The sequence below is a fragment of the Anomaloglossus baeobatrachus genome, chromosome 6 (assembly GCF_048569485.1).
Source record: "Anomaloglossus baeobatrachus isolate aAnoBae1 chromosome 6, aAnoBae1.hap1, whole genome shotgun sequence".
Lineage (NCBI taxonomy): Eukaryota > Metazoa > Chordata > Amphibia > Anura > Aromobatidae > Anomaloglossus > Anomaloglossus baeobatrachus.
The window spans coordinates 69399645-69411304 of record NC_134358.1 but is presented as its reverse complement, the minus strand read 5'-3'; the positions used below and the strand labels follow the sequence as shown (position 1 = coordinate 69411304).

The 11660-nt window shown below is 49.3% G+C and overlaps 1 protein-coding gene across 50 annotated transcripts in view; it reads left to right on the top strand.

Annotated features, from left to right (window-relative positions):
• The window catches only part of RIMS2 (regulating synaptic membrane exocytosis 2), a 990720-nt gene that overhangs the window by 776265 nt on the left and 202795 nt on the right, over positions 1 to 11660 (top strand). For 38 of the 50 annotated variants that reach the window (XM_075353016.1, XM_075352970.1, XM_075352974.1 and 35 more), the window contains one exon: positions 6844 to 6876. The exons of the other annotated variants lie outside the window; for them this stretch is intronic. In XM_075353016.1, the coding sequence (XP_075209131.1) occupies positions 6844 to 6876 (33 nt within the window). The remainder of the gene's footprint in view (positions 1 to 6843; positions 6877 to 11660) is intronic. 50 annotated transcript variants of the gene reach the window in all.

The window sequence follows — 11660 nt, the reverse complement described above, 5'->3', positions numbered from 1 at the left end:
ATTTTAATTTTCTGAGATAATGACTTTTGGGTTTTCATTGGCTGTAAGCCATAATCCTCAACATTAATAGCAATAAACACTTGAAATACATCACTCTGTGTGTAATGACTCTATATAATATATAGGAATAGATCCCTCTGTGTGCAATGACAATATAATATATAGGAATAGATCCCTCTGTGTGTAATGACTCTATATAATATGTAGGAATAGATCCCTCTGTGTGTAATGACTCTATATAATATATGTTTTCCTTTTTGTATTGAATTACTGACATAAATGAACTTTTTGATGATATTCTAATTTACTGAGATGCACCTATATGTAGATGCTATCAGAGGTAAGACTTATACAAAAGCTGTGCATCCAATGTGTAAGGCTACTTTCACACTTGCGTTAATTACCTTCCGTCACAATCCGCCCTTTTGGAAAACAGCGGAATCCGTTAACGGATTCCGCTGTTTCCCATAGACTTGTATGGATGACAGATTGTGCCAAAAGTACCTGCGTTGCTTCCGCTGGCCGATGCTGCGTTGCTTTTGCCGGGCGGAAGGAACGCAGCATGTAACTTTTTTGAACAGCGGAATCCTTTATTTTTTCACTGCGCATACTCATCTTTTTTTTTTTTTTTTTTAAATCCCAGAAACTTTATTTTGTCTCTCGGTGGCCGAACGATCAGCTGATCGCCCGGCAGCTGGCTTTGAGAGCGCTCAGCTGAGCGCCCGGCAGCCGGCTTTTGAGAGCAATCAGCTTGAGCGCCCGGCAGCCGGGTGATCAGCTGATCGTTCACAATAGTCTGCCGCCTGTAAAACTGTAAAGAAAAAAAAAAAAGCTTTCCGTTGTTTTGTACGATCTGTTTCATCCGTTGTGCCACTATATGCAACGCATCCGTTGCATCCGTCTCACAATGCAATGCAACGGATGCCATTCAACGCAAGTGTGAAACTAGCCTTACAGAAAGGTTGAAGACTAAATATAATTTCCCCCTTTATTTGTGAAAATTGGTACAATACCCATTCTTAACATGCTACAGCTCTAAAACCATTGATAGGCTGCAACTCAACTTACAACCACAGGGTGGCCACATAGAAACATAAGTAGCATAAACATCTCCCGACAGAGTACTACAAGATAGGTTTTTTGTTTGTTTTTTTTGTGTTTGCTTTTTTTTTAAACTGTTCATCTTGCATCATTCATCTTAGGATATGTTTAAGGTTTTTTGTTTGTTTTTTTTAACTCAAATGCATGTATTTTAGATTATAATGGCCTCCATTAAAACGATTAGCTGTTTCCTTACTCTAAGGCTATGTCCGCACGTTGCTTTTTACCTGCTTTTTTGCTGCTTTTTCAACTGCAGCGTTTAATGCCAAAATGGTTGTGTTCTGCTTTTCAAGCTTAGTCTATGGGAATTTGGTTTTCTTGTCCGCACTTTGCAGTTCAAACTGCAGCCTTTTTGTTGCAGAACTTTGGTCAAAAACTCAGCTTTGCAGTGCAAAACCCAAATGGCAAAAACAATTGACATGTCAGTAGTTTTTGCCATTTGGGTTTTGCACTGCAAAGCTGAGTTTTTGACCAAAGTTCTGCAACAAAAAGGCTGCAGTTTGAACTGCAAAGTGCGGACAAGAAAACCAAATTCCCATAGACTAAGCTTGAAGAGCAGAACACAACCATTGTGCCATTAAACGCTGCAGTTGAAAAAGCAGGTAAAAAGCAGGTAAAAAGCAACGTGCGGACATAGCCTAATGGCTGAAGAATAATTCCATCAGTGATCTACTGACTGGGAGTTAGTAATTCTTTTATCTGTCTTTTACTTAGCTCCTCTCTGTGGATTTATGGCCACAGACCACATCGAGGTTGAGAGGAACTTTGCTGTGGTCATGAATAAACTGAGAGAAGCTCATAGACAAAAGAAGAACATGCTCACCGATGGATTATCAGTTAATTAATACTGCATTTATTAACAGCTGAACAGGGCAACATTTTAGTGATTAACAAATGCCGAAAAACATGTACTTAAGTAGAAAGAAAAAAATTCCGGTAAGGTGTCCATATTCTTTAAAGCAGGGGTGGGGAACCTTTTTAATGCCGAGGGCCATTTGGAATTTTCTACCAACCTTCGGGGGCCGCACAAAACTATCAACTTAAAATTACCCTGCTATACTTAGTCAAACAATTAACTCATCATGGCGGCTGAAGCTTCTTGTTTTTGGTGCGGCTATATTATTCAATATTGATCTTATTGCTTCTCACAACTGTTTTTCCACGTTTGTGTCAGCTGGGACTGCTGTAAATACATCACAGGAGATGCTGAGGGCATATACATCACAGGAGATGCTGAGGGCATATACATCACAGGAGATGCTGAGGGCATATACATCACAGGAGATGCTGAGGGCATATACATCACAGGAGATGCTGAGGGCATATACATCACAGGAGATGCTGAGGGCATATACATCACTGGGGAGGGCTGGAAGGAATATACATTGCTGGGAGGACTAGACATCACTGGGGAGGGCTGGGAGGACTAGACATCACTGGGGAGGGCTAGGAGGACTAGACATCACTGGGGAGGGCTGGGAGGACTAGACATCACTGTGGAGGGCTGGGAGGACTAGACATCACTGTGGAGGGCTGGGAGGACTAGACATCACTGGGGAGGGCTGGGAGGACTAGACATCACTGGGGAGGGCTGGGAGGACTAGACATCACTGGGGAGGGCTGGGAAGACTAGACATCACTGGGGAGGGCTGGGAGGACTAGACATCACTGGGAAGGGCTGGGAGGACTAGACATCACTGGGGAGGGCTGGGAGGACTAGACATCACTGGGGAGGGCTGGGAGGACTAGACATCACTGGGGAGGGCTGGGAGGACTAGACATCACTGGGGAGGGCTGGGAAGACTAGACATCACTGGGGAGGGCTGGGAGGACTAGACATCACTGGGAAGGGCTGGGAGGACTAGACATCACTGGGGAGGGCTGGGAGGACTAGACATCACTGGGGAGGGCTGGGAGGACTAGACATCACTGGGGAGGGCTGGGAGGACTAGACATCACTGTGGAGGACTGGGAGGACTAGACATCACTGGGGAGGGCTGGGAGGACTAGACATCACTGGGGAGGGCTGGGAGGACTAGACATCACTGGGGAGGGCTGGGAGGACTAGACATCACTGGGGAGGGCTGGGAGGACTAGACATCACTGGGGAGGGCTGGGAGGACTAGACATCACTGGGGAGGGCTGGGAGGACTAGACATCACTGTGGAGGACTGGGAGGACTAGACATCACTGGGGAGGGCTGGGAGGACTAGACATCACTGGGGAGGGCTGGGAGGACTAGACATCACTGGGGAGGGCTGGGAGGACTAGACATCACTGGGGAGGGCTGGGAGGACTAGACATCACTGGGGAGGGCTGGGAGGACTAGACATCACTGGGGAGGGCTGCGAGGACTAGACATCACTGTGGAGGGCTGCGAGGACTAGACATCACTGGGGAGGGCTGCGAGGACTAGACATCACTGGGGAGGGCTGCGAGGACTAGACATCACTGGGGAGGGCTGCGAGGACTAGACATCACTGGGGAGGGCTGCGAGGACTAGACATCACTGTGGAGGGCTGCGAGGACTAGACATCACTGTGGAGGGCTGGGAGGACTAGACATCACTGTGGAGGGCTGGGAGGACTAGACATCACTGTGGAGGGCTGGGAGGACTAGACATCACTGTGGAGGACTGGGAGGACTAGACATCACTGGGGAGGGCTGGGAGGACTAGACATCACTGGGGAGGGCTGGGAGGACTAGACATCACTGGGGAGGGCTGGGAGGACTAGACATCACTGGGGAGGGCTGGGAGGACTAGACATCACTGGGGAGGGCTGGGAGGACTAGACATCACTGGGGAGGGCTGGGAGGACTAGACATCACTGGGGAGGGCTGGGAGGACTAGACATCACTGTGGAGGGCTGGGAGGACTAGACATCACTGTGGAGGGCTGGGAGGACTAGACATCACTGGGGAGGGCTGGGAGGACTAGACATCACTGGGGAGGGCTGGGAGGACTAGACATCACTGGGGAGGGCTGGGAGGACTAGACATCACTGGGGAGGGCTGCGAGGACTAGACATCACTGGGGAGGGCTGCGAGGACTAGACATCACTGGGGAGGGCTGCGAGGACTAGACATCACTGGGGAGGGCTGGGAGGACTAGACATCACTGTGGAGGGCTGGGAGGACTAGACATCACTGGGGAGGGCTGGGAGGACTAGACATCACTGGGGAGGGCTGGGAGGACTAGACATCACTGTGGAGGGCTGGGAGGACTAGACATCACTGGGGAGGGCTGGGAGGACTAGACATCACTGGGGAGGGCTGGGAGGACTAGACATCACTGGGGAGGGCTGGGAGGACTAGACATCACTGGGGAGGGCTGGGAGGACTAGACATCACTGGGGAGGGCTGGGAGGACTAGACATCACTGGGGAGGGCTGGGAGGACTAGACATCACTGTGGAGGGCTGGGAGGACTAGACATCACTGTGGAGGGCTGGGAGGACTAGACATCACTGGGGAGGGCTGGGAGGACTAGACATCACTGGGGAGGGCTGGGAGGACTAGACATCACTGGGGAGGGCTGGGAGGACTAGACATCACTGTGGAGGGCTGGGAGGACTAGACATCACTGTGGAGGGCTGGGAGGACTAGACATCACTGGGGAGGGCTGGGAGGACTAGACATCACTGTGGAGGGCTGGGAGGACTAGACATCACTGGGGAGGGCTGGGAGGACTAGACATCACTGGGGAGGGCTGGGAGGACTAGACATCACTGGGGAGGGCTGCGAGGACTAGACATCACTGGGGAGGATTATATATCACTGGGGAGGATTATATATCACTGGGGAGGATTATATATCACTTGGGAGGGCTGGGAGAAATATAAGGACATTGCTAGGGGTTCTGACATACCAGGGGGGCACAGGCAGCAGTGTGGAGGCCGCAGGGGCATAGGCAGCAGTGTGGAGGCGACAGGGGCACAGGCTGCCGTGGGGAGGCCACAGGGGGACAGGCTGCCGTGGGGGAGAGTGAGGAGCACAGGCTGCCGTGGGGGAGAGTGAGGAGCACAGGCTGCCGTGGGGGAGAGTGAGGAGCACAGGCTGCCGTGGGGGAGAGTGAGGAGCACAGGCTGCCGTGGGGGAGAGTGAGGAGGATGAGACGCTGCACGGAGCACAGGCTGCAGTGGGGATGTGCAGGGGCACACACAGGCATGGGAGCACAAACACACCTGTCGGACGCTGAGGTAGTAGCTTCTCTTCTGTGGAAAAAGAGCGAGTTGAGCGCTAACTCCACCCACAAAGTACGTCCTCACGCTAGCATGAGGACGTAAGCCATACAGGGTTTAAAGGGCCAGCAGCAAGCAAGACGCTGCTGCCTCCCGAGCTCTGTGGACTGTGGAATGTGCCCGGGGGCCGCAGAAAAGGTCATGGCGGGCCGCATACGGCCCGCGGGCCGGAGGTTCCCCACCCCTGCTTTAAAGGGAACCTGTCACCTGATTTTTCACTATTAAACTAAAAGTATCCCCTTCTGCAGCTCCTGGGCTGCATTCTATGAAGGTTCATCTTGACTCCGCTTCCGGACCCCAAAAATAACTTTATAAAACATGACAGTTACGTATGCTCATTACCTGTGTGGCTCAGATGGGCGGGCTTATTTTCTGCTCCTGTCCCCCCTCCTGCCTCTGTTCGCCGTCCTCCTTTCTTGATTGACAGGAATGACGCCTCCGTTATCATGCTCGTTGCATTTTCAAATCTCGCGCCTGTGCAGTTATGTCGGCTCGCGCAGTTCGCTCTGCCATATCGCGGGCAGAGCAGAAAATATAGCGGCCCTTACGCGCGTCGGTTAACTAAATGCGCAGGCGCGAGATTATGGGCAGTGCAGTGCATGACCTCACCAGCGTCATCCTCATACCAGACCATAATCTCGCACCTGCGCATTTAGCTCACCAGCACATGCAAGGGCAGCTATAGTTTCTGCTCTGCCCGCCCGCGATATGGCAGAGTGAACTGCGCCTGCGCGAGCAGACCTAACTGCACAGGCATGAGATTTGAAAATGCAACGAGCATGATAACGAAGGCGTCATCCACGTCAATCAAGAAAGGACGACGGCAAAGAGTGGAAGGGGGGAGGACAGGAGCAGAGAAAGAGCATGCCCATCTGAGCCACACAGGTAATGAGCATACGTGGGGTCATATTTTATAAAGTTATTTTTGGGGTCTGGAAGCGGAGTCAGGGCACAAGGTGCACCTTCATAGAAAGCAGCCCAGGAGCTGCAGAAGGGGATACTTTTAGTTTAATAGTGAAAAATCTGGTGACAGGTTCCCTTTAAGAGCAAGAATAAGCATTTGACAGCACTAGAGAAAACATAGCCTAAAGGTCCGGCCAGGGACGAGACTTGCACTGCCCTCGGCCAGCTTCTCTTTGCTTTAGTCCAGGTGATTGACAGGTGTCTCCCGCCTGTCAATCAACTCAATTGGTACAGAGAAGAGCCATATGGTGGCGTCACCAGTCTAGTCTAGTCTTTTCCTATGGACCCCAGCTTGTTTATACTATATTTTCTCTGCTTTTCAGAGAGAAATATACCTAGATATAATCTTCCTTACATGTTCCCATGCGTTTTGGGCATCATGAATCAACAGAAAGGCTCCCTTTAAACCTGAGTGACTCGCACGCCATTCATACTCTTCTATGTGATGTGTTTATTCCATCTGGTTTACTTGGTGCTTGTTACAAATTTACCTTCTGTTTTAACCCTTGTGTTTTGGTTCCCTTTTCTGTTTTCCCTAGAAAATGGAGACAAGGAGATAGAGCTTTTTGAAGGTCTGTACACCATGGAGGGTTTGTTTTCACTTACCCCTTTGAAAGGGGGGAAATAGAACAAAATGAACCCAACTGCAATTGATATCTTAATGTCAGGCCTGGTGGTTGATACTTTTCAATAAGGGAAAAAGGTTTGAGGGTAAGACCACAAAGACTGCCGGCTGCACGTCTCCGAAACGATGGCCACCCATGGAGGCCATAACCTGAATTCTGGAAAATCATGCGGTTATTGGCCAGAGCGGGTGGGCAGAGGTTTAGCGGCATGCCAGCTATCCAGGTCCCCTCACCCTTAGGGGTACTTTGCACACTGCGACATCGCTAGCCGATTGTAGCGATGCCGAGCGCGATAGTCCCCGCCCCCGTCACACATGCGATCTCTTGTGATAGCTGCCGTAGCGAACATTTTCGCTACGGCAGCTTCACACGCACTTACCTGCCCTGTGATGTCGCTCTGGCCGGCGAACCGCCTCCTTCCTAAGGGGGCGGGTCGTGCGGCGTCACAGCGACGTCACACAGCAGGCGGCCAATAGAAGCGGAGGGGCGGAGATGAGCGGGACGTAAACATCCCGCCCACCTCTTTCCTTCCTCATTGCAGGCGGGATGCAGGTAAGGAGATGTTCCTCGCTCCTGCGGCTTCATACACAGCGATGTGTGCTGCCGCAGGAACGAGGAACAACATCGTACCTGTCGCTGCAGCGAAATTATGGAAATGACCGACACTACACCGATCACCGTTTTTCGACGCTTTTGCGATCGTTTATCGGTGCTTCTAGGCTTTACACGTTGCGACGTCGTTACCGGCGCCGGATGTGCGTCACTTTCGATTTGACCCCGACGAGATCGCAGTAGCGATGTCGCAACCTGCAAAGTACCCCTTAGGCTTACTGGTTGCCAATAAATTCTGATTGAAGCCATTTCTTGTTTGGGAATTCATGAATTACCAATTCCAGTATGAGCCCTTGGATTCGCACATGTAGGATCCACATTGGATGACACCAACGGGCAAGTAGATGACATTGAAGAAAAGTCATCCATGTGTTGAAGACCTTTCCCGTACTTTGGTGGTTTTTGGTCTTTGTCTCCCTTCAATTCTGTTGTCCATCGAGTAACGAGTCAATGAGTACAAAATAAATCCGCCAGCAATGTAGTGTTGCGGATTTTGCTACGGATCTACAAGTAATCTGCAGAAAACCTTGCAAGTCCGGGTGTTAAACCAATGACTTTCATTGGGGTCTTCAGTAAAATTGAGAGAGATCATTCCACGCTAACACGCCAAAATAAATCCACACAATTCGTCGCTGATTTGATTTCCGGACGGATTTGCTGAGGCAGAAGTCTACACGACACATGCGGACCGAAGCCAAACAAAGTGGCCGTGGTGCGACAAGGCTGAAAACATGCAGTCACTTCATTTTACAGCTATTCTATCCGCAAAACTGAGCGTAGGTTACAATCGACGATGCGGTTTTGTGGATGAAGCGTGAGAAATCTCTTAGAATAACCGGATATAGAAATGTAATCTAATGATATCAATTGCGGTGCCCTGTGTTGGTGATGTGTGTGTTCTAGATAGTGTTTTCTATTGACTGTAATGTCCTTTATTAACAATAGATCTACTAGACTTTACTCTTCTGAGTAATCCTACATATTTGTGTTTTATCCTATAGCGTAAGTGTTGCATTTCCTCTGTCTGTCTCCTGCCACACATTCTTCTGTAGACAAAGGGGCCGACTAATCAAAATGATGTAAAACTGCTTGAAATGTTGCAAAAAAAATTACGCAACTCGATTTTTCTTAATAAAAAAGATATTTTTGATGTCTTGAAGCCAAATCTTTTCAGTTGGCCCAGCATGCCAGACAAATTCATCATAATTTACACCAGAAACATGCAGCAGACTCCAGCTCACATCTTTTTCTGGTGGTAACTAGTGATGAGCGGGCACTACCATGCTCGGGTGCTCAGTACTCCTAACTAGTGATGAGCGAGCACTACCATGCTTGGGTGCTCAGTACTCGTAACTAGTGATGAGTGAGCATTACCATGCTCGGGTGCTCAGTACTCGTAACTAGTGATGAGCGGGCACTACCATGCTCGGGAGCTCAGTATTCGTAACTAGTGATGAGCGGGCACTACCATGCTCGGGAGCTCAGTATTCGTAACTAGTGATGAGCGGGCACTACCATGCTCGGGGGCTCAGTATTCGTAACTAGTGATGAGCGGGCACTACCATGCTCGGGTGCTCAGTACTCATAACTAGTGATGAGCGGGCATTACCATGCTCAGGTGCTCAGTACTCGTAACTAGTGATGAGCGGGCACTACCATGCTCGGGTGCTCAGTACTCGTAATAAGTGATGAGCGGGCACTACCATGCTCAGGAGCTCGGTACTGGTAACTAGTGATGAGCAGGCACTACCATGCTCATGCTCAGTACTCGTAACTAGTGATGAGCGGGCACTACCGTGCTCGGGAGCTCGGTACTCATAATTGGTGATGAGCGGGCACTACCATGCTCATGTTCAGTACTCGTAACTAGTGATGAGCTGACACTACCATGCTCAGGTGCTCTGTACTCATAATTTCTGTTGAATGAGCACTACCATGCTCGGGTGTTCGATGCTCGTAACGAGCAGTCGAACGATTTGACGAGCTCAACTCCTGTACCTTGTATAATGGAAGGCAATGAGGAATTCAAGCATTTTTCCCAAAGATCTTCTTGAAAAATGCTAGAATTCCTTCTTAATTTCCATTATACTCGGGTACATGAGTCGAGCCCATCTGAGCATCCCGACTGCTCATCACTAGTTACGAGTACTGAGCCCCCGAGCATGGTAGTGCCCGCTCATCACTAGTTACGAGTACTGAGCACCCGAGCATGGTAGTGCCCGCTCATCACTAGTTACGAGTACTGAGCCCCCGAGCATGGTAGTGCTCGCTCATCACTAGTTACGAGTACTGAGCACCCGAGCATGGTAGTGCTCGCTCATCACTAGTTACGAGTACTGAGCACCCGAGCATGGTAGTGCTCGCTCATCACTAGTTACGAGTACTGAGCACCCGAGCATGGTAGTGCCCGCTCATCACTAGTTACGAGTACTGAGCACCCGAGCATGGTAGTGCCCGCTCATCACTAGTTACGAGTACTGAGCCCCCGAGCATCGTAGTGCTCACTCATCACTAGTTACGAGTACTGAGCACCCGAGCATGGTAGTGCCCGCTCATCACTAGTTACGAGTACAGAGCACCCGAGCATTGTAGTGCCCGCTCATCACTAGTTACGAGTACTGAACACCCGAGCATTGTAGTGCCCGCTCATCACTAGTTACAATTACCGAGCATGGTAGTGCTCGCTCATCATTAGATACAAGTACCGAGCACCTGAGCATGGTAGTGCTCACTTATTACTAGATACAAGTATCGAGCTCTCGAGCATGATAGTACTCACACATCACTAGTGGTGACACATGATAGATGAAATATGCACCAAATTCATTAAAAAACTCAAGCTCAGCGTTTAGTGAATTTGATGCATCTTACACCAGCGCTTCCTTCATTAAGACTAGTGTAAAAATCAGGGCCAAAATGTTGTCATTTGGAGTTAGTCATTCATTTATTTACAGCATCACCCCAGGAGAAAACAGTGACAGGAAAGGGCCCCTGTGCAAGAACAATATATGGGCCATTTGCAGCCCAAGAGCTAATAAATCAGCAAAATTGCACCTGATTTGGAGATAGAAATGGACCCCTATGTGGCCACACAGGTTGCATCAATGATATGTCCGCAACTGAGAGGACCACTGTGCAGTATATGCAGCTTTAGTTCTCCAACTGTAGGGGCGGCTGTCATACACCCGTGCGTCTGTCATACACTGGTGTGTCTGTTCACCTGTACTAAGGATACATGTTACAGTGGCAGTGTGACTCTGCAGCTACAGGGACGTGTTTAGGATGAACATACCCTGTGTCTCCATCCATTGGTAAATTAAAGAACTACAAAGCAGTCATGTCCCAGTTTCAGAACCCTGTGTACTATAGGTATCTGTGGGGACCGGGGGTTAGGTCAAAATGATTGCACTACACTTTGACAGTGTTTCGATAAACTCTGACAGGAACTGTCCAGTGCTGAAATTTTCTGTGTAGAGGGACACAATATATTGTCTAGAATGGTAACACCTAGTAGTCAATTTATTTGAGCACTTCCAGGAGGAGTAATGGAGGAACATCCCTGGGTAGATTCCTAAGAGAACCTGCTCCAGAAGGGTTATTTCATAATGAATAGAAGCATTTAGTACTACAGACAAGTTAGGAGGGCCGACGCGCTCATCCCTGGTTTAGCTGCAGCATGGTCCGTCAGAGTATTTTCCTCTTGTACCACGAGTGATATGTGCTATATTCTGACCCAGTGACTGTTATAAGGCTATAGAGTTACATGGTGACTTTATTTGTGACCAATGTTTGGTCGGGGCCTTTGCTACGTCTTGGCTCTATAGAAGTGAATGGGGTCATACTACGACACCTCCATGACAGTGACAAGCAAGCCCCAAAAAATCCAACCGAGTCTCATTTCTTGTGAATTGCTTGTTGCGGTAGTGCAAGTTTCAAATTGCGACCCCATTCACTTCTATAGTGCAATAATGTAGCAAAAGCACCGAGCAAACTCTAGCCCTAACCTTACTTACCAAATATAATTTCAATCTACAGCGTGACAAATAGGAGCATGGAGAATTATATAGGTGTTAAATCATTTGCAATAACTGTGTGTAAGCACCTGGTCCTCAGGTATT